This window comes from Macrotis lagotis, chromosome 4 (assembly GCF_037893015.1).
Source record: "Macrotis lagotis isolate mMagLag1 chromosome 4, bilby.v1.9.chrom.fasta, whole genome shotgun sequence".
Taxonomy (NCBI): Eukaryota; Metazoa; Chordata; class Mammalia; order Peramelemorphia; family Peramelidae; genus Macrotis; species Macrotis lagotis.
The window spans coordinates 251,731,984-251,755,682 of record NC_133661.1 but is presented as its reverse complement, the minus strand read 5'-3'; the positions used below and the strand labels follow the sequence as shown (position 1 = coordinate 251,755,682).

The window sequence follows — 23,699 nt, the reverse complement described above, 5'->3', positions numbered from 1 at the left end:
CAAATCAATTCCCCTTTTCAATTATTTCCTAGAGAACACCCCAAATAACTCAGATTGACTTGGTAAAGAAAGACAGCATTAAGCCAATGTTAATGGAGGATGGTGCAAGATAATACCATACTTTTGATACCCTCTCCTGGATAACACTGGAAAGTAAGCAAAAAAATGATGCTGAACTTCTCCTGTACTCCTAAAAGGCATTTAGGTGATGTAAAAGACATAGGAGGAAGATCTGAATTCAAATTCTACCTCAGATTCTTATTATGTGACCCTGGACCTCTGTCTGCCTCAGTTTCCCTACACCAAAACTAGTGACTAGATGAAAAGAAGGATGATTTCTAATTGTTAATAACATTAGCTTATATAGACAGATATATTATATCCATACATGTGTGTATATATCCCACTTTACAAATATAATGTGATTCAATCTTCACAATAACCTTATGATGTAGATGCTATTATGGTTATCCCCATTTATGGGTGAGCAAACTGAGGCAAATAGAAGTTCAGGGTCACATAGCTTTTAAGTGTTTAAATTCAGTTCTTGCTGAATACAAGTCCCTTGCTTTTTCTTATACCTGTGAAGTTGGCATTGGAAGAATTGAGTCTCTCCAAGCTAACCCAGTTCTATGCTGTTGACCAATTCTAATTTAATCTTATCTTTCAAGGATTATTACCAAAATGTTCTAATTCTGCCCTGAAGATGTTTTTGTTATTTTGTCCTTTGTCCTGGAAGAACACTGTGACCTCAGGGAGGTGATGCCATGAGAAGCACATGGATTTTGATTTGAATGAGGGACTGTTCTGCTGAGTCACCAGAGTCACCCTCTCCTCCAGAGCCATCTGGGGCCAGGAGTCAGATATGGGTCAGAATGGCTAGAGATGACCTTGGATGTGAGGCAATCAGGGTTAAGTGACGGGTCCAAATTCACTGAGCTACTAAGTGTCAAGAGTCTGAGGCTAGACATGAAGTCCTGAATCCAGGGCTGGTGCTTTTATCCATTGTGCCATCTAGCTGCCCCTGAAGAATGAGGAGTTTGGGTTTCAGGGAGGGAAAAGTCAAGCCCTTCAGTTTTTCTCATGAAAATAAAATAAACACTTTTAAGCCATTAAGGTACTAGTTGGAACTTTTTTCAATCTATGTTCTCTAGGCTACTGGTCTGGATGTCTCTCTTACAAGCCAATTGTTTAAGGCCATAATATAGTAGTAGCATTGACACTTTCTAAATAACTTGTAGAAAAAAGAATATTTCTTTTTTTTTAAGAGTTTGAGTTTTACTATTTTCCCCCTTTCTTGCTTCCCTCCCCCACCCCCACAAAGGCATTCTGTTAGTGTTTACATTGGTTCCATATTATACATTGATCTCAGTTGAATGTGATGAGAGAGAAATCATATGCTTAAGGAAGAAAAATAAAGTATGAGATAGTAAAATTACAAAATAATATAATGCTTAAAACAAGAATATTTCTTTAAACCAAAAGCTAATGCAATGTTTTCTCTTACAATACTTGTGTTCCTTCCTTCCAGGAGTTTACCTTCTGCGGGGCTGTGAGTTGCTTGGGGGGGGGGGGTGCAGTCCTTCTGGGACCAGCCAAACCACAGAGCGCGGCTGGGGGGCGAGGTGGAGGCAGGGGGAGGGCAGGAGCGGCTGGCTGGGCCAGGAGCCTGGCTCATCGTGCCCCCCGTCCATTGGGGTCGGCGGTCTAGACGATGTCACTGGCCCCCTAGGGGAGCGTAGGACCGCGGGAATCTGGCCAGCTTGTCAAGCAAATTAATTTTGAGATAGGGCTGGGGCCCGGCTCTGCCCGGGGGCGCGGGAAGCCTTTCACCCGGTTGGCACCGTTGCTCGGGTCCGTCATGCCTTTCGCCCTGCACCCTCGGGTCCTGGCACAATTCTCGCGCCCGCCCTTTTTCGAGGCTGGGGTCCCGCGGGACCTTCGGCGCCTTATTTCCCGGCAGAAGCCTCGGGCCCCGGCACTGGCCGCCCGGGCTCAGTCCCCCATGGCGGTGAGCCTGAGCCTGCTGCCCGGGCCGCGCTGCCTGTGGGACGAGCCCGTGCGGGTGGCGGTGCAGGGCCTGGCCCCGCAGCAGCCCGTCACGCTGCGCGCCGCCCTGCGCGACGAGACGGGCCGGCGCTTCCAGGCGGCCGCCCGCTACCGGGCCGACGCGGGCGGCCGCCTGGACCTGGCGCGGGCGCCCGCGCTGGGCGGCAGCTTCAGCGGCCTGGAGCCCATGGGGCTCTTCTGGAGCCTGCAGCCCGAGAAGCCCTTCTGGCGGCTGGTGAAGCGGGACGTGCAGACCCCCTTCCTCGTGGACCTGGAGGTGTACGAGGGCCACGACCCCCGGCCCACGCGGCTGCTGGCGCGGGTGGTGCACGAGCGGGGCTTCCTGGGGCCGGGGGTGAAGAGGATCCCGGTGCGAGAGGGCAGCCTGCGGGCCACCCTGTTCCTGCCCCCAGGTGCGTGCGGCTCCGAGCCCCCCCGGCCGGTGCGGAGAGCCTTGGGGAGCCCCGGGAGCTTGGCAGTCAGGGGGGGCCTCGCCCTTTGTTCAGACTCCAGTTCTTTCTCTGGATACAGATGGTATTCTCCATCGCAGACAGCCCCAAATTGTCCCTGATTGTTGCTGACGGAATGAGCGGGTCCATCAAGGTGGATCATCGCCCCCATGTTGCTGTTAGGGTGTACAGTGTTCTTCTGGTTCTGCTCATCTCCATCAGCATCAGTTCATGCAAATCCTTCCAGGTTTCCTTGAATTCCCATCCCTCCTGGTTTCTAATAGAACAGTAGTGTTCCATGACATACATATACCACAGTTTGCTAAGCCATTCCCCAACTAAAGGACATTTACTTGATTTCCAATTCTTTACTACCACAAACAGGGCTGCTATGAATATTTTTGTACAAACCACTAATTTTTGAAGACCGTGAGTTACACAGGAATTGTGCTTCGCATCAGTGGAAAGAGTTCCCCCTCCTTCCCCCCAAAATCATGGGTACTTGAAATGCTAAAGTGAGTTTAGCCAAAAGAAAAAGTACAGGCATAAAAAAAGGAATAACAGGCAAATAAGCTATGGATGTTGTGATTGTAGTTTTTGAAAATATAAGACGTTGGAGAAAAAATTGAGGTAATAAATGACAAGCAGGAAAATGAGGCAAATTGAGGGAATTTATATATCACTAATACAAAGTAGGAAAATTGTTTGAGAAATAGTTATTATGGTGACAAAACACAGAAAATGTAGACACTGAAGTAATACAAATAAGACATATTTTATTAAATTTTATTTTACTATTATTAAATAATGGGTAGGAATAAAGGAAGAATTAAATATAGCTCATTCACATGGCTAACCTAAGGCCATAATATAGTAGCAGTATTGACACTTTTCTAAATAACATAAATTAACTGTAGTAGGTAGAAAAAAAAATTCTTTAAACTGAAAGTTAAGGAGATAAAAAGACAAAAATGAAATATGCCCTTTTCTCAAGGAGCTTACATTTGGAAACAATACATTGAGGTTGTTAGAAAATATATATAAAGGGGGCGGCTAGGCAGCGTACTGGATAAAGCACCAGCCTTGGAGTCAGAAGTACCTGGGTTCAAAGCCAGTCTCAGACACTTAATAATTACCTAGCTGTGTGGCCTTGGGCAAGCTACTTAACCCTGTTTGCCTTGCAAATATATATATATATATATATATATATATATATATATATATATATATATATATATATATATATATATATTATATATAATATATATATATGAAGAAAGAAATTTCTGTTGGTTTTTTATTTTTCTTGACCCCCCCCCCCCCCATTTAGTGTTTTATCAGCAAAGATACTGGAGTAATTTACCATTTCCTTCTCCAGCTCATTTTATAGGTAAGGAAACTAAAGCAAACTGGATTAAGTAGTGACTTGCCTAGGGTTACAGAGCTGGTAAATTCAGATTTGAACTCAGCAAGATGGATCTTCTGGACTTTAGGCCAGGCACTTTATCCACTTTGCCACCTAGAAGTCCATAAAAAGAAAATACAAAGTAAATATGATTTCAGGATGAGTGGAGAAACTACTAGCAGCTTCTGGAAATCAATGAGCACAAGGTTGTCAGCAGTGAGAAAGATTCAGTTCTGAGAGGGGCCAATGGTTTTGGAGATCTTCTCGGCAGCTGGGATCATGCTAACCTTTCTGTAGCCAGGGTTCTGGCTCAGGGCTTCCCCCTCAGCTTGCCCAGTCTTCTGCCGGGGCTCCTATTTTGCGTTTTCTACCAGAAACTGAGCCCTTGGGCCTCCTGCTGGCACCTGGGCCTCCATGTGGCCCGTGCTCTCTGCTGAAACTCAGCTCAGTGATGGCCGTGTCGTCCAGAATGAGGCTGAAGGCCTTGGCACGTTCTGTCAGCTGCCCGCAGAGCAGCCGGGACCCCGGGCCCACCAGTTGAGGAGCTGGGTGGCCTAGAACTTGTCCATGAAGCCCGTGAGCGCCTCCTGGAAGGTAGAGGGAAACACCGGTGCCTCATAGTCCAGCCCGAGGCACTGGGATGTGCTGCACAGCTCCATGCCTTGGGTGGGGAGATGTTGACCATGGAAGGTCTCTGGGGCCTGGGGGAGAAGATATCTTGCTGAGTGGACACGAATGTCCTAGATGATGGGGCACTGGAACCAGGGGGTCTTGCTGCACACCCCCAGTTTGGTTAAAGAAAATGGCCCTTTGCCCGCCTTCCACCGGGAGCATGGACTCTTGGACTCTGTAGGCCACGGCCTGGCCTGAGCAGCAGCTTCAGCACCAGGCCCAGGCCTGAGCCCCTCGGGCAGCCTCCCCTGGAAGTCCTGTCTGCTCCCTGGCTCTGGCAGGGAACCAGGACAGGCCATTGGATGTGTGCTCCCTTGACCTTGTGAGGGCTTGGGTCTGGTCCTGGCCAAATTGCCTCCCCCGGGATCCGCACCCCTCACACGAGGCCCTGCCACCAGCCTGGCTCCTCCCAGGACAAAGGGCACTGCAAGAGCCTAGTCTTGTTTTTTTTTTTAAAGAATAAACATTAAAACCAAATTGACACTATCAAAAAAATGAACAAGTAGAAAGTGTAACAAAGACATTTGTAGTCATTCAATCTTGGCAGCCAGGAACTGGAAACAAAGGGAGTATTCAGACATTGGCTAAGGCAGAATAAATCGAAGTTTTTAAATCTAATGAGAGATCATGAGTTCTGTTTGGATACACTGTACCTGAGATATCCAAAAGGCTGTTGGTGAAGTGCAAGCTAGTTAAAAAACTAGGGTTGGAAATCTAGGGCTGTGAATCATCTGAAAGGCTGAATGGGGGACTTTTTCTCAGTGAATCTTAATTTTCCCCACCTGTTAAACAAGAGATTGGAATAAACTACCTCTAAGGCTCTGATAAGCATCACTTATAAGTGGTAGAACCTGGGCTTAAAAAAATAAGTCTTGGGGCAGCTAGGTGGTGGTACCCTGGTGCCCTGGAGTCCTGGAGTCAAGAAGACCCGAGTTCAAATTCAACCTCAGACTGTTAATGATTACCTAGCTGGGTGACCTTGGGCAGGTCACTTAACCCCATTGCCTTTCAAAAACAAACAAAAAAATAGGCCTTTTAAACTCTAAGGCTAATTTTTTTTCTAATTCTACATGTACCTAGTAAGTTGTATGTTAAGCCTGGCTAAGCAATCTTTGGTCAATGTTTTTATATTTTCTGTTTTGTTTTTCCTAGAAATTTTTTTCCCCAGAATTTCCTATAAAAAGCCCCTCTTAAGAATTCTAGCCTTATCTCAGCTGAGGAGATGAGAGTAAAGTATTTCCCATACCTCAGCAGTGTAGCCGGGGAGATCCAGAGATCGGAAAGGTTAGACATGATGGTGGCAGTTAAGGGTTTCAGTGGCCTGGAGTCAGGAAGACCTGAGTTCATATGTAACCTCAAACTAAGAAGATTACATTGATCTTGTTGTTATTGGTCCTATATTCTCCCAGGGAACCTGTGACATTATATAAGGGTGATGGGTCAGTATAGCCCCTGAATTATATATTTAATTGAGACAGAACTGAGCAAAGTTGCCAGGTTCACAGTCTCTTCCACAGCCATCAGAGTCCTATGACAAAAGTCAAGATAACTGTCAGTGGCCTAGGATGCAGTGGGTAACCTTGGCCTTTCTAAAGTAAGCTCTTTTCCAGGTCTCAGTTTATCTGAGGCCACATCCATTAAAGAACTGGGTGAGAACTGAGACAAAAGAAGATATATGAATTGGATTTGAGTGTTGTGCTAAGTCACTAGTCTCACTTTCTCCTCCAGAGTCATCTGTCCTTGGATGACCCTGGATGTGAGGCATTCAAGGTTAAATGACATGCCCAAGGTCACACAGCTAGTAAGTATCTAAGGCTGGATTCAAACTCCTGTCCTCCTGACTCCAAAGCCAGTGCTCTAACTACTGCACCAATATTAGTCTAGGAGGAAAAGGCTCTCAATTTCTGGCCCAAATAGAAAACTATTGCTGTTTATTCTCAGTCTTCAAAACTAAAACTATGAACCACAGAGGCTTGGGTAGAGACTATTACTATTATAGAAGCCAGAGTGATTTGGATTTAAAGATATTGTCTAATAATTTCATTTAAAAGACAATGGGCTTTTTAAAAATCTATCTTTTCAGAGCTATATCAAAATCAAAAATAAAAACTGCACAGAACAAAAAGTAAATTGTCCCAGCATTTTGAAAAATAAAAATAAATAAATGAAGACTTGATCCTGTAACATTTTCTTATTGATCCGATTTTTAAGTAATTGATTTTTCCCTGTAACTACTTTTGTACTGTAACTGCTTAAGTTATGGTTCTTTGTTTCTGAACTTAGTTCAGAGTGCAGCTGGACCATAATGGATTAAATTTTTAAAAAATCCAGCTTTTCCCTTCAAGGAATTTTGCTAACCCTGTAAAATGTGTGAGAAAGCAAGGGAGTTTTTGGAGTACTTCACCAAGTTATCCTTCAAGGATGTCTGGTGCAGGGGCATAGGGGCAGTCTGAGTTACTATCCTACTCCTAGACTTGAACAAAGAGTACTTATTAGACTGATGAGAGAGGAAGGGGCATTATTATTAGTCCCCACTACCAGATTTCCAACCAATCTTGTTGTTCCCTATGTCTCAACTCTTATAGTCAGTATGATGCTCTTAGGTCCATATCATCTACCTTGTTCTGTTCTATGTTCCATACTTCCCCAAACATCTTGCTGGTAGAGATGCAATTGGGACTGACATCCTCCTGATATCATTCGTGTTATATCATGAAAGACAAACAACTTGCCAAAATCTATATAAAGTAAACTGTCCTTTTGTTTGGGGTCTTTAGTGTTAATGGAGGTATCCATTGACCCATTTATTGACAGGTAGCATGCTTTTGCTAATAAATGCTATCTTGCTCAGAGATCTGCCTCAACTTGCCCTTTGGTTAAATTCCAATTAAAAAAAAAGAGACACTAGTTCCATGACCCTAGGCAAGTTACTTCACTTCTTCTGCTTCAGTTTCCTCAGATGTAGATGATAGCACCCACTCCATAAAATTGTTGTGAGGATCAAATGAGATAATAATTGCTAAATATCACCTGGCACATAGAAAGTGTTTCTCTAGTGCATATGCAGTTGTGAATAAGAAGTCTTATGATGGGGCGGCTAGGTGGCGGCTAGGTGGCATAGTGGATAAAGCACCAGCCTTGGAGTCAGGAGTACCTGGGTTCAAATCCAGTCTCAGACACTTAATAATTACCTAGCTGTGTGGCCTTGGGCAAGCCACTTAACCCCATTTGCCTTGCAAAAAAAAAGCAACCTAAGAAAAAAAAAAGAAGTCTTATGATGCCTTAGAATATGTTATCTAAGAGCAAATAACTTGGGGGGATTCTGGGAAGATGGAGTAGGTCAGAAAATTCCAATTTCTCCAGATTTCCTCCACTAACAAATAAAAAAAAAACACCTCAGGGTGAACATAGACAAAAAACAAATGAAACTTGCAGCCTGGGTGCCAGGGAAAAGATCTGAAGAAAAATCCCAGGAATGAGCTTCTGCAGAGTGAAGTGTAAATAGCTCTCCAAAACAGCTAGAGACAAGCCCTAAGGGCAGCCAGCTGGGAAGGTAACTTCCACCTCATTCACAGAAATTTCACCTCCTGGACACAGTGTGGGGAGTTGGGTGACTGAGCCTGGGAAGAGAGAGAACCTCTGCCGAAAAGGGTCCCCAGGCCCAATGGTGAAGGTGAGATGCAGTCCTAGGTAAGTAGAGGCAATGACCTGGGGACACTTACTAGAGAATTGAGTTCTCCATCTTACCAGACCAGAGGGAAGAACTGAAGCTTATAGCCACTAGAGGGTTCTCTGGGAGTAAGAACATTTTCAGCATTGTGCAGATGGGCCACATCTGTACCTTGGAGGAGGAAAGTGCAGAAGTTGGGCCCAGGACAAAGCCCCTGAGGTCAGAGACACCATCCTTCACATTGCAGCACGAGGGATGAATATAAGAATAAGCTGTTTTAAAAAAAATTAATGAAAAAATGAGCAGGCAAAGGAGAAAGAACCCAATCTCAACAGTTAGTATGGAATAGAGAAGAATAGGGTGTCTTCAGAGGAAGATACTGAAGCAAAAATAAAAAGCCTCTCCTACCCCAATGAGTAATGTTAAATGACTGCCTGATCAAAAGAATTCACAGAGGAACTAAAAAAAAAGTCTTTAAAAACTGAATAAAAGAGATTGAGGAAAAATGAAAAAAGAAAATAAGAACAATCAAAGAAAAACATGAAGTAAACCAATTAGAAAAAGAGATCAAAAATCTTAAGGAAGAAAATGACTCTTTGAAAGTTAGAAATAGGCAAAGGGAAGCCAGTGAAGTTGAGACCAAAAAATAATAAAACAAAGTATAAAGAATAAAAAAAGAGAAGGTGAAACATCTCACAAGAAAAATAAGATTTAAAGAAGATCAAAAATGAGAAAATATAAGAATAACTGGGTTACTTGAAAGCTGCAATCAAAAAAGAATCTTGATACAATAATACAAGAAATAATTAAAGGAAATTATCCTGAAGTGTTAGAACAAGAGGGGAAGGTAGAAATAGAAAAAAAATTCACCAGTTACTACCTGGAAAGGATCCTCGGAGGAAAACTGCCAGGAATGTCACATCTAAATATCATAGCAGATTAATGAGAAAATATTAAGAGCAATAAGAAAAAACAATTGTGTGGAGCCACAATTAGAATTACATAAGATCCAACAGGTCTTGGAACCTGGACTATAGGACTTGGAACATTACATATTGAAGAGCAAAAGACTTGGTGTTGTGGCCAAAAATATTATACCCAGAAAGGTTAAGCATAATCCTGAAAGGGAAAAAAAAATGGGCATTCAAGGGCAGAGCTAAGATGGTGACAAATGCTGATTGTGTCTTGGGGGCTCTCTCATAAAACTTCTAAACTAAGGACTCTAAATTTTTGAGAGACAGAACCCACAGAGGGACCCAGTGAGGCAGTTCTACTCAAGGTGACCTGGAAAAGAGCAGAAAGGCTCTGCTCCCCCGGGGTTTGGAGGAGCGGCCCGCCAGAGGGGTGGCCCGTCAGAGCAAAAGAACTTCAGCCTCCCAGAGGCAGTCCTAGGACGCTGGGAGCCATGGCTCACAGCAGCGGGGGAGTTTCCTGACTTGTGCCCTGGGAAGCACCAGGTACAAATTGGGGGAACAGGCGACCTCTGCCAGAGTGAGCACATGAAGCCCAGCCCTCAGGGCACATAGCTAGCAGCATGGCTAAGCCTAGGGAGGGAGTAGAGAGAGACAGATTGCCGAGCTCTGTCCTCTGCCCCTGGAACAGGACGCTGGGTTTCTGACCACATTCAGATCCTGATCACAGTCTAGGCCCCCGAATCGAACAACAGGCCCCCCCCCAATCTCAGCCCTGTGGCAGAGGGGGGTGCATATGGTCATTCACAGACCAGGAGGGAGGACAGAGCCTCCCACACTGAGACCCTTGTGGGAGTGTCCTAAAAGCTCAGGAAGCACCTCAAAAACAGGCTAAGGCTGGGAAAATGAGCAAGCAGAGGAACAAGAGGAACACCATTGAGAAATATTTTGCTTGTGAGCCTAAGAAGGATCAAAACACTCAGTATGAAGATGAGGAAGCACAAGCTCCTGCATCTAAAGACTCCAAGAAAAACAGAAATTGGGCTCAGGCTATGACAGAGCTCAAAAAACACTTTGAAAATCAAATGAGGGAGTTGGAAGAAAAACTGGGAAAAGAAAGGAGAGAGATGCAGGAAAAATATGAAAATGAAGTCAGCAGTTTAGTCAAGGAAATTCCCCCAAAAATGCTGAAGAAAATAGCATGCTAAAAACCAGCTTAGGTCAAATGGATAAAACAGTTCCAAAAGTTATTGAGCAGAATTGGCCAGATGGAAAAAGAGATAAGAAAACTCTCTGAGGAAAAGAAATCCTTCAGACAAAGAACAGAACTCAGGGAGATTGATGAAGTTATAAGAAATCAGGACTCAATACTTCAAAACCAAAAGAATGAAAAATTAGAAGAAAATATGAAACATCTCATTGAAAAAACAACTGATATGGAAAACAGATTTAGGAAAGATATTTAAAAATTATTGGAATACCTGAAAGTCATGATCAGGAAAAGAGCCTTGACATCATTTTCAAACAATTACTACAGGAAAATTGCCCTGATATTCTAGAAGTAGAGGGCAAAATAGAAATGGAGAGAATCCACAGATCCCCCCAAGAAAGAGATCCTTAAAAAACCAACCCCCAGGAATATTATAGCCAAGTTCCAGAACTCCCAAGTCAAAGAGAAAATATTACAAGCAGCCAGAAGGACACAATTCAAATACCGTGGAGCTGCAGTCAGGATCTCACAGGACTTAGCAGCAATTACATTAAAAGCTCATAGGGCTTGGAATATAATATACCAGAAGGCAAAAGAGCTTAGAATGCAGCCAAGAATCAACTACCCAGCAAGGCTGAATGTCCTCTTCCAAGGAAAAAAGATGGACTTTCAATGAACCAGAGGAATTTCAAATGTTCCTGTTGGAATGGCCAGAGCTGAACAGAAGGTTTGTTCTTCAGATACAGGACTCAGGTGAAGCATAGAGATTGGAGGAGAAGGGGAAAATATGAGAGACTTAATGATGATGAACTGCATGTATTCCTGCATAGAAAAATGACACTGATAATACTCATATGAACCTTCTCAATTAGCATAGCAGGTAGAAGGAACTTTTATAGATGAAGCACAGGAGAAAGCTGAGTTTGAAGACAAAATATGGTCTAAAAATGGAGTCAATAGAAAAAAGGGAAATGTAATGGGAGAAAGAAAAAGGAGAGGGGGAATAGTCCAAGATATTTCATGTAATAAGATTTTTCTTTATTACAATGAGCTATTGCAATGATATGGAAGGGGTGAAGGCAAGGGTGAATGAGGGAATCTTTGCTCTCATCAGAGGTGGCTAGTAGAGGAAACAGCATATATACTCAATGGGGTATAGACATCTGGAGTAAGAAGGAGAGGAGGGGACAGGGGGAAGGGGTGGGGATGTGAATGAAGGAGGAGAGGATGAACCATGGGGGGAGAGTGGTCAGATATAATGCATTTTCTTTTTTACTTCTTGCAAGGGGCTGGGATTGGATGGCCTGTCCGGGACCATGGGGCCAAGTGGATACTGGGCCTAAGGGGTGGTATGGGGGCTCAGGGCCTCTTGGCCCCAGGACCAGGGATCTGTCTGCTCTGCCACTCAGCTACCCTACAGCAGAGTCAGAGTGAAAGAAGAGAGAAAATATAGTACATGGTAGTGGAGAAATAAGAGAGGAGGGAGTTGCAATCAGCAATGGCAATGGTGGAAAAATATGGAAGTAACTTTTGTAATGTACTTACCATAAAGAATGTTGGAACACAGACTGAAGCACATTTTTTGCTATTATTATTATTATTATTGTTATTTGGGGGGTGCAGGGCAAATGGGGCTGGGTGGCCTGCCTAGGGCTGCCATAACAGGGTGATCGTTGGGTGTCTGAGGCCTTATTTGGACCCAGGTGCTCCTGGCTCAAGGGCCAGTGCTCTGTCCACCACCCAGCCACCTCTACTATCATTACTATTTTATTTTATTTTAGGTCTTTTTTCTCTTTTTTTGGTTTATGCAGGGCAGTGGGGTTGGGGTGGCTTGCATGTCACACAGATGGGTGATTGTTGGGTATACAGGGCTGGATATGGGCTCAGGTGCTCTTGGCTCCAGGGCTGGTGCTCCGTCCACTGTGCCACCTGGCCATACCTACAATTATTACTATCATTTTTTAATTTTAATTTTTTTCTCTCCCCTTTACTTTATCGCTCAAGTGAGTTTATATTTTTTGGGGGGAGGGGGTATTTTGTTTACTCTTAAACAACAATATTTTATTAATATATTAAAAAAGTTTGTACAAATGAGAATAAATGAATATTAATTTTTTTTTTAAAAATGGGCATTCAACTAATTGCCAGACTATCAGGATTTTGTTGGAAAATGACATACAAGAGCCAAGAGAAATATAAGGTAAACATCAAAGTCTGAGGGGGAAAGAAAGAGGAGGGTGTGATATAGGAGGGCAAACACACTGAAGGGGGTGGTATTCAAAAATAAAATACTGGGGAATATGGATAAAAGGGGGGGAAAGGGGGAAAACTACAAACAGAGGGAAGATAGCACAGAGGGCAATAAAGAATTAGTAATCATAACCTTGAATGTGAATGGGATGAACTCTCCCTTAAAATGTAAGCAAATAGCAGAGTGGATTAAAAACCAGAATCCTACAATATGCTGCTTACAAGAAACTCATTTGAAGCAGAGAGATACATATAGAGTAAAGGTAAAAGGTTGGAGCAAAATATATTTTGCTTCAGTTGAAGTAAAAAAAGCAGGGGTAGCAATCCTTATCTCAGACAAAACAGCAGCAAAAATAGATAATGTTAAAAGAGATAAGGAAGGAAACTTTATCCTCCTAAAAGGTACCATAGACAATAAAGTCATTTCAATATTGAATATATATGCACCCAGTGGGACAGCACCCAAATTCTTACAGGAGAAGCTGAAAGAATTACAGGAAGACATAGACAGCAAAACTCTACTAGTAGGAGACCTCAACTTCCTGCTATCAGATCTAGATAAATCAAATCATAAAACAAACAGGAAAGAATTTAGGGAGGTAAATAGATTGTTAGAAAAATTAGATATGGTAGACTTACGGAGGAAACTGAATGGAGATAGGAAGGAACTTACCTTTTTCTCTGCAGTACATGGAACTTATACAAAAATTGACCATGAACTAGGACATAAAAACCTAATGATCAACTGCAGAAAGGCAGAAATAATGAATACATCTTTCTCAGATCACAATGCAATAAAAGTCATATGCAATACTGGGCCAAGGAGATATAGAACCAGAGCAAATTGGAAACTGAATAACATCTTAAAAAATGAGTGGACCAAAAAACAAATTATAGAAAGAATTAACCATTGTATCCTAGATAATGATAATAATTAAACAACATACCAAAACCTATGGGATTCATTCAAAACAACTCTCAGGGGATATATTATAGCTCTAAATGCTTATATGAATAAATTGGAGAAAGAGGAAATCAATGAACTAAACATGCAACTAAAAAAATTAGAGAAAGAACAAATCAAAAATCCCCAAATACCAAATTAGAAATTTTAAAAATTAAAGGAGAAATTAATAAAATTGAAAGCAAAAAAACTATTGACTTAATAAATAAAACCAAAAGTGAGTATTATGAAAAAACCAATAAAATTGATAAACCTCTCATCAATTTGATTTAAAAAAGAAAGAAGAAAACCAAATTGCTAGTATTATAAATGAAAAAGGTGAACTCACCACCAATGAGGAGGAAATTAAAGTAATAATTTGAAATTATTTTGCCCAACTTTATGCCAATAAATTTGATAATCTAAGTGAAATAGATGAATATTTACAAAAATATAAGTTGCCCAGGTTAAATGAAGAAGAGATTAAATACCTAAACAACCCTATCTCAGAAAAAGAAATTCAACAAGCCATTATTGAACTCCCTAAAAAAAAAATCTCCAGGACCTGATGGATTCACAAGTGAATTCTACCAAACATTTAAGGAACAATTGGTTCCAATCCTATATAAACTCTTTGGAAAAATAGGGAAAGATGGAACTCTGCCTAACTCTTTCTATGAAACCAATATAGTGCTGTTACCTAAACCAGGAAGAGTTAAAACAGAGAAAGAAAATTATAGACCTATTTCCCTGATGAATATAGATGCAAAAATCCTAAATAAAATCTTAGCAAAACAACTACAACAAGTCATCACTAGGATAATACATTATGATCAAGTAGGATTTATTCCAGGAATGAAGGGTTGGTTCAATATTAGGAAAACTGTTAGTATACTCAATTATATCAGTAATAAACCTATCAGAAACCATATGATCATTTCAATAGATGCTGAAAAAACTTTTGACAAAACACAGCATCCATTCCTATTAAAAACACTAGAGAGTGTAGGAATAAATGGACTGTTCCTTAAAATAATTAGCAATATCTATCTGAAACCATCAACAAGCATTATACTCAATGGGGAGAGGCTAGAGGCATTCCCAATAAGATCAGGGCTGAAACAAGGGTGCCCATTATCACCACTACTATTCAATATTGTATTAGAAATGTTAGAATCAGCAATTAGAGAAGAAAGAAATTAAAGGAATTAGAATTGGGAAGGAAGAGACAAAACTCTCACTATTCACAGATGACATGATGGTCTATCTAAAGAATCCCAAGAAATCATCTAAAAAACTACTGGAAACAATTAGCAATTTTAGCAAAGTTGCAGGTTATAAAATAAACCCCCATAAATCCTCAACTTTCCTATATATATCTAGCAAGAAACAGCAGGAAGAGCTAGAAAGAGAAATCCCATTCAAAGTAACCTCAGACAGTGTAAAATACTTGGGAGTCTATTTGCCAAGACAGACTCAGAATCTTTTTGAAAACAATTATAAAACACTTCTCACACAAATTAAATCAGATTTAAATAACTGGGCAAATATCAACTGCTCATGGATAGGGAGAGCTAATATAAGAAAAATGATAATTCTACCAAAACTAAACTATCTGTTTAGTGCCCTACCAAACAAAATTCCAAAAAATTACTTTAATGAGTTAGAAAAAATTGTAAATAAATTCATATGGAGAAATAAAAAGTGAAGAATTGCCAGGAGCTTAATGAAAAAAAAATGCAAACGAAGGTGACTTAGCACTACCCGATCTAAAATTATATTATAAAGCATCAGTCATCAAAACTGTTTGGTATTGGCTAAGAAATAGAGTGGTGGACCAGTGGAATAGACTAGGTGTAAAAGCAGGAGAGGATTATAGTAATCTGCTATTTGATAAACCCAAAGAGTCAGGCCACTGGGATAAAAACTCCCTCTTTGATAAAAACTGCTGGGATAATTGGAAGTTAGTGTGGAAGAAACTTAGATTAGACCAACACCTCACACCCTTTACCAAGATAAGATCCAAATGGTTATAGGACATAGACATAAAAAACAATACTATAAGCAAATTAGAAGATCAAGACTAGTTTACCTGTCAGATCTATGGAAAGGGGAACAGTTTATGACTAAGGAAGAGTTGGAGAACATCACTAAAAACCAATTAGATGATTTCGATTACATTAAATTAAAAAGCTTTTGCACAGATAAAACCAATGTAATCAAGATCAAAAGAAAAGTAGTAAATTGGGAAACAATCTTTACAACTAATGATTCTGACAAAGGACTAATTTCTAAAATATACAGAGAACTGAGTCATATTTTTAAAACAAAAAGCCATTCCCCAATTGACAAATGGTCAAAGGATATGCAAAGGCAATTTACAGATGAGGAGATCAAAGCAATCCATAGCCATATGAAAAAATGCTCTAAATCATTAATTATTAGAGAAATGCAAATTAAAGCTTCTCTGAGGTACCACCTCACACCTTTCAGATTGGCCAGTATGACCAGGAAGGATAATGATCATTGTTGGAAGGGATGTGGGAAATCTGGGACACTATTACACTGTTGGTGGAGCTGTGAATTCATCCAACCCTTCTGGAGAGCTATTTGGAATTATGCCCAAAGGGCAACAAAAATGTGCATACCCTTTGACCCAGCAATACCACTACTGGGTCTATACCCTGAAGAGATGAGAAAAAAGGGTAAAAACATTACTTGTACAAAAATATTTATAGCAGCCCTGTTTGTGGTGGCAAAGAATTGGAAATCCAGTAAATGTCCTTCAGTTGGGGAATGGTTTAGCAAACTGGTATATGTATGTTTTGGAACACTATTGTGCTATTAGAAACCAGGAGGGATGGGATTTCAGGGAAACCTGGAGGGATTTGCATGAACTGATGCTGAGTGAGATGAGCAGAACCAGAAAAACACTGTACTCCCTAACAGCAACATGAGAGTGATGTTCAAGCTGGAAGGACTTGCTCATTCCATCAGCGCAACAATTGGGAACAATTTTTGGCTGTCTGCAAAGGAGAGTACCATCTGTATCCAGATAAGGAGCTGTGGAGTTTGAACAAAGTACAAGGACTATTCCCTTTAATTCGGCGGGGGGAAAAAAAACCCAGATATCTTATTGTCTGATCTGGTTACCTCTGAGAATTCTGTTCTCTTTAAGGATATGATTTCTCTCTCATCACACCCAATTTGGATCAAGGTACAACATGGAAACAAAGTAAAGACTGAGGGAGTGCTATCTGTGGGGTGGGGGTGGGGGGAGAGAAGCAAGATTGGGGGAAAATTATAGAACTCAAATAATATCTTTAATAAAAAAAAAAAGAAAAGAAAATGAAAAGAAAAAAAATCAAAGTCTGATATTCAAGGGACTCAATAAGGACAAATTGTTTTCTATCTGTTCATGAAACTGAAAGCCATATGTTCAAAATTATTAGTAATTGAGTAGTTAGAAGGAAAGACTGAGGTAGAGCTGGGTAGGATGGGATGCCTAAAAGTAAAATGATCTAGAAATGAATAAAAAATTATCATTTTATACACATGAGATGTGAGAGAAAGAACAGATACAGAGGAATGAGGGAAGAACTGGTAGTAGAATGGAAATCTCTCATTAGGAAATATATGTATTATGTATAAAAGCCTTCTAAATTCAAAAAGAAATAGGGAAGAGGGAGGGTAATGAATTAGAGGGTAAGGGAATATGATAAGAGGGTATAGAGAAGGGTTTGTAGATTAATGAGGGGTAGAAAAGGGTGGGTAAGGGAGGGATCCTTAGAAAGGCAATTGATTAAGGGTAGCAAGCAGAAATAAAGCTGAAGAGTCTGGAGGGTTTGCTGCTCTCAGGAAATGTTATGAAAATGAGATACAAACCAAATATATATCTATGAATATGTATATATATATATTTATATCTATGTGTATGTACTCAGTATGTGTATATTTCTATATGTGTGTGTGGTTTATGTATAAAGCCATGCTTAATTATAACTATCCTGGGGGAGGTGAGAGGGGGAAAAATGAAGTAAATAGGGAAGGTGAGAGGGGTAAAGTTGTTTCCATGGTATGCACTGATCTAAATTAAATGTGATGAGAGAGAAGTCATATCCATAAGGAAGAAAAATAAACCATAAGAGATAGCAAAATTACATAATAAGATAACATTTTTTTTTTCTAAATTGAAGGTAATAGTCTTTGGTCTTTGTTCAAACTCTACAATTCTTTCTCTGGATACACATGGTACTCTCCATCACAGATAGCCCAAAATTATCCCTGATTGTTGCACTGATGGAATGAACAAGTCCATCAAGATTGATCATCACCCTCATGTTGCTATTGGGCTGTACAATGTTTTTCTGGTTCTTCTCATCAAAGATGAACGATTTTGAACATAATGCATAGTATTTATTATATAGGCTTTTGTGAAATTAAAATTTATTGCTTTATATTACAAATCCTCTCATGTTTTTACTGCACACATGATAATATTTTTTAAATTTGTATTTAAGTTTAAAAAAATAGTTTAAAAAAAGAAAACACCTTGACCATCCTTAGAATTCAGAGGGAAGACTTTAAATGGAATGTTTTATGACCTTGACTTTCCTTTAGGCTCAGGGCCCTTCCCTGGAATCATTGACATTTTTGGAACTGGAGGTGGCCTGTTTGAATATAGAGCCAGTCTGCTGGCTTCACATGGTTTTGCTGTGCTGGCCCTGGCATACTATGGCTTTGAGGATCTTCCGAAGGAAATGAAGGAATTTCATCTGGAATACTTTGAAGAGGCTGTCCAGTACCTGAAAAACCACCCCCAGGTAGTCTTATTTTGTGATTTCCCTCTTTTAATTTATTTGATCTCAGAAGGGATGCTTTCCCTCATAATCCTTCATTTTTAGAAATTATATAGGAATTAAACCTCCTAAAATAAGTATTTTTTGGGGAATGGAGTGGCTTGCCATTTTCTTCTTCAGTTCATTTTACAGCTGAGGAAACTGAGTTAAGAGATGGCCCAGGGTCTCACAGCTAGTAAGTATTTGAGCATATATTTGAATTCACAAAGATGAATCTTCCTGACTCGGACCTCTATTAACTTTGCCACCTAGATGCCTGTTTTGCTTTGAATTGTTTCCCTAATTCCAAAGGGTATTTTAACACTTTTTGGTCAATACTTCTCCTGTTTGGAAAGAGAAAACAGATAAAGACAAATCACCTCTGATAATGAATATCATTTGTGTGACCTTTGGGAAGACAGGTTTTTAACCAACCTGGACTACAGTATAGAGTGGACATCTTTTTGGATCCAGGATCCAAGGAAGAATATCAGTGAAGAAAGAAAGACATGTGGAAGGCAGACTGTCTATCCAAATTATCTCCATCTATCAGGCTGTTAGTCTCACTAGTAGAGTTGTTAATAGTTTGGAAAAGAGGTGAGGGGAAATCATTTTATCCAAAAGGGCTCAATTAATATTCATGATCAGTTTTCATAAGGAAATAAGGAAGGATGGACAGAGGGAAGATAGAAAGGAAAAAAAGTAGGAAGAAAGAGGGAAGGTAGGAAGGAAGGATGAAGGAGGGAAGATAGGAAGAAAAAAGTAGGAAGGAAGGAGGAAAGTAAGGTAGGAAGGAAGATAGGAATAAGAGAATGAAGTGGGAACAAAGGAAGGTAGAGAGGAAGGGAGAAAGAAGGTAGGAAGGAAGAAGTTATTAAGTCCTTATTAAGTACCAGGCACCATACTGAGTGCTTTGAAAATATCTGATTTGATCCTTGAGATCAGTACTCTTATTATCCCTAATTTACAGTTGAGAAAACTGAGACCAGCAGAGGTTAAATGACTTCTTCAAGGTCACATGACTACTAAATGTCTGAGGCAGGATTTGAACTCAACTCTTCCTGCCTCTAGAAGGTCTAGTGCTCTCTTGGGTCTTAAGTCTCTCTGTAATCATGGGTAAGTATTTGGTCCTCAGTTTCCCATCTTAAAAATGGATGTCATAATATTTCTAATAAAGGGTTATAATGAAAATGTTGAATAACTTGAGCTTTACATGTCATGTTGATATGAACAGGGATTAATGCAAAACTCAAGTCCAAAACTATTTCTTAGGGTAAAATAAAGCTACTGTTATGTGTCTGTTAGTCATTCCCTCTCTGACTCATTCTTCTTTCCTCTCTGACTTTCTCAGGTGAAGGGTCCAGGAGTTGGGCTGCTTGGATTTTCTAAAGGGGGGGATCTATGCCTCTCCATGGCCTCCCATCTGAAGGACATCACAGCCACTGTCACCCTTAATAGTTCCTTGGCTAATGTAGGGGCTGCACTGCACTATAAGGGGATGACTTATCCCCCATTGTCTGGGGACAGAAAACGTATCAAGATGACTGAAGATGGATTTACAGACATCATCGATTTTCTCAGCAACCCTTTTGAGGAAGCTGGCCAAAAAAGCTTGATTCCAATTGAGAAGGCTGAAAGCTCCTTCTTGTTTATCGTTGGTCTGGATGACCACAACTGGAAAAGTGAATTCTATGCCAAGGAAGCTGCCAGATTGTTACAAGCCCATAGGAAGAAAAAACCTGAGATTATCTGCTACCCTGCAACAGGACACTATATTGAGCCCCCGTATTTCCCTGTGTGCCTGGTTTCCTTTCACAAATTGGTGGGCAGACTAGTGATCTGGGGAGGAGAAATTAAGGCCCACTCCATGGCCCAAATTGATGCTTGGAAACAACTCCAAGCCTTCTTCCACAAACATTTAGGAAATTGTCAGAAAATGAATCTCTCCAAAATGTAACTCACCATTGAGAATTTAAAATGGTGTAGGTTGGGGTGGCTAGGTGGCATAGTGGATAAAGCACCGGCCTTGGGGTCAGGAGTACCTGGGTTCAAATTCGGTCTCAGACAATTAGTAATTACCTAGTTGTGTGGCCTTGAGCAAGCCACTTAACCCCATTTGCCTTGCAAAAACCTAAAAAAAAAATGGTATAGGTTAAGGGTATGTCAAGATAATACCAATTAGAGAGATTATTTTTAGAATAATTAGAATAAGATTTTTTTCTCATCACTGAGATAAAGTTGAAAGTAATAACTTTAAAAGCTCTCAGTTTTTTGTTTTTTTAAAGTAAATAGTTTTCCCCAAGGAATAAAAGAATAATTTTGTGAAACTTAAGAAGGGAGAGAGTCTTTGCCTTATAGGAGACATAAGTTTCATAAACCCATAGAATTGGTAGTGACCTCCTAAGCCTAGAAGTTGCCTATAAATTTCCAAGAAATATTCTCTGTGCCTTAAAAAATCTCTCACATCTTAAAAAAAAATAAATAAGATTCTAGGGATAGAATCTGGCACCAAACTTGATATCCTTGTCATAGCAAAAGCCTTCTCTTGACCTATTTATGGAAGCTTTCCAACTATGGCATCTGATCTCAGAAGTTAGGATACCCAAGTATAGTTTATGCTAGATGACCATGATCTACCAAAAAGGCAAGGCAAGAGGAGGTTCAGCCACTTCCTTAGTCTGGACCAAAGACAGGGAAGCTGTGCTTATCTGAATTAAGGATACGTCTTCACCAAATATCCTTTTTCTGCTCTGAATATCTTTCTCCTGCAATGGATTGTCAGTTATTCTACAGGTATCTCAATTTGTTTCAGTCTCAAACTTGAGGTATCAGACAAGCTTGGATCAGGTCTGGTCTGTTATATATATTCACATGCATGTGACAGTGCAAATGGATCCTTTCCCAGCCCTGCCCACTTTGTGAGCCAAAGAAAATGGAGTTTCTGTGTGGGAGGGGAACTGTCAGCACCTTGGTGCCTTAGTAGGGTCTATTCCCTACCTCCAAGCCTCTCTGTTCTTTTTCTCAATTCTTACTTCACCATTTACATGGCCTCTCATCCCAGTGGATTTATTCTATACAACAACCCATCTCTATTGCTCAAGAACTTTAAGCCTGTAGAATTAAAAATTGGTTTTAATTCTATTTTGCTAAGACTTAATTTAGATTTAATATTTCCTTCTGTGATTCCTTATCCTTGTAAATTTCATCTACCACCCACACCCTGGAGAAACTTGCCTAAAGGTCAAACTTTGTAACTCTACTTTCTGAAGAAACTTGATTGACTTTAAAGATCACATCTTATCAATTTAAATTATTATGATTTTGTTTAGTTGTGACCCCATTTGGGGCTTTCTTGACTGGAATGGTTTGCCATTTTCTTCTCCAGTTTCTTCTCCAGTTTATTTGACAAATAAGGTATCAAAGATCAACAGGGACCCAGGGTCATCTAAGCTAGTAAGTGTTAGAGGCCAGATTTGACCTCAGTAGGATGAGTATTCCTGGTTCTAGGCCAAGCATTTTATCCACTGTGCCATACAGAGCCCTTAAAGTATTATAGCAACTCCAATCTCCTGAGAACCTTTGTTCTGTGACTCAATCACATGCCTTTGCTTTGGTTAAATGGGTTTTAGATGTATACAAATAATGTAATCTCAAATCTGATTATGTTATCAATAGTCAATCAGAAGAAGAGACACCTATGTTGCTTGATATTTTGTTCTGTCATCTAACCAATTATTATAAAAGATTCTGTCAGTCATCACTCAAGATCTTTGGTCTTTGAGAAAGACCACTTATCCAATTCTTTGATTACTGCTAGTCTAACTAATAAAACTAATAAATTAATTGTGGTCAGAACTTTGACTCAGAATTTCTGTTAGACAAGATAGCCTCTTTCTACTATCCAAAGACCTCAGCTCCTTTTTTTCCCTCTCAACTGAGTAGTATTTCAATCTACTGCCATTATGTTGACTTTTTAAAGGAATAACAGGGGTGGCTAGGTGGCATAGTGGATAAAGCACCGGCCTTGGAGTCAGGAGTACCTGGGTTCAAATCCGGTCTCAGACATTTAATAATTACCTACCTGTGTGGCCTTGGGCAAGCCACTTAACCCTGTTTGCCTTGCAATCAATCAATCAATAAATAAATGAATGAATGAATAACAGTTTGTTGTTTTTAAATATTTGTTCCATTACCCTACAGAAGGTTTGGGAAGCAAATTCCAAAATCAGAGAAAGAAAATGCAGTGTTAATGGTAGTAAGGACAGAGACTGACCTGCAAATTGATCACAGTTTTCTCCATTTCCTTCCCATTTGACCTTTTAAAACTCTTCTGTCACGATTATTAGAAGTCCTGAGTTATGAGGCTTCAGGCCATAGGTCTCTATAAGAAGCAATCAAGTAGGTTTGTTTGAAAGAACATTAAGGGATCAAGAGAACTCTAGAGTGAGTTGAAAGCATTTGTAAAATACTGATAACACTTCTTTCTATAAAATTATATAGTTTTAACTTTACAAACAGGGTGGAGGTAGAAAAATTTCTTGAAATTTTGAAAAGGGGGAAAAGAACAAGAAATAAATGAAATTTGGTAAAATAAAGTTATGATAAAGATAGATAACACATTTATTAAGTACTATGTCTCAAAAGAAACACAAGATACTCAAATGTTCACATGGACTATTTGTCCCCTCACCCCACCTGTGATTGAGTGAGCATTGTAACTTTACTAACATGGTGATGTCTTTTTGTTCCTCTTCAGGAAAAAAGGACAGCTACCAAGTATGTACTAGACACTGTGCTGAGTTCTGAGGATACAAAACAGAAAGATAAGTCAGATATTATTAGCATGTTTTACAGATAAAAAAGTAAACTATATTCTGTATTTGTAAAATCACATTAATATACAAACAGTCTGTGAAATGTGCTGCCTGGAGAAAAAGCGGATTCCCCCTCCTCCTTGGAGATCTTGAAGCAGGTTAGGTTATTTATATTGTAAAGGGAAGAATACCCTTTTTTCCCTAATTAAAGATTTTATTTTTTTATTTTGAGTTTTACAATTTTTCCCCCCAGTCTTACTTCCCTCCCCTCCCCCCACAGAAAGCAATTTGTCAATCTTTACATTGTTAAGAATGCCCTTTTTAATATGGGTTGAACTGGATAGTTCCTGAAGGTTTTTCTGGAGCCCATGCCTGAAGACAGCTAAACTATTCAACTCTATTTTTTTAATGCCTTGCATTCTCCTCTTCTCTCTTGTCATTTCCCAATCTACTGTTGCTTTTGCCCCCTCCACTAAATCTTTGACAGA

General features: G+C 40.0%; 1 protein-coding gene across 1 annotated transcript; it reads left to right on the top strand.

Annotated features, from left to right (window-relative positions):
* The first annotated feature begins 1,968 nt into the window (after nucleotides 1–1,968).
* Nucleotides 1,969–23,699, top strand: LOC141522376 (acyl-coenzyme A thioesterase 1-like). Its single transcript, XM_074235770.1, has 3 exons — nucleotides 1,969–2,462; nucleotides 18,180–18,382; nucleotides 19,749–23,699. The coding sequence occupies exons 1-3, from the start codon at nucleotides 2,006–2,008 to the stop codon at nucleotides 20,352–20,354; spliced, it is 1,266 nt and encodes a 421-aa protein (XP_074091871.1). The 5' UTR covers nucleotides 1,969–2,005; the 3' UTR covers nucleotides 20,355–23,699.

Excerpts from the sequence above, each read along its gene's own strand:
- LOC141522376 (XM_074235770.1), top strand. The coding sequence starts at position 2,006 with ATGGCGGTGAGCCTGAGCCTGCTGCCCGGGCCGCGCTGCCTGTGGGAC. Across the intron at positions 2,463-18,179 it reads CACCCTGTTCCTGCCCCCAG|GCTCAGGGCCCTTCCCTGGA; the intron begins GTGCGTGCGGCT and ends ACTTTCCTTTAG. Across the intron at positions 18,383-19,748 it reads ACCTGAAAAACCACCCCCAG|GTGAAGGGTCCAGGAGTTGG; the intron begins GTAGTCTTATTT and ends TGACTTTCTCAG.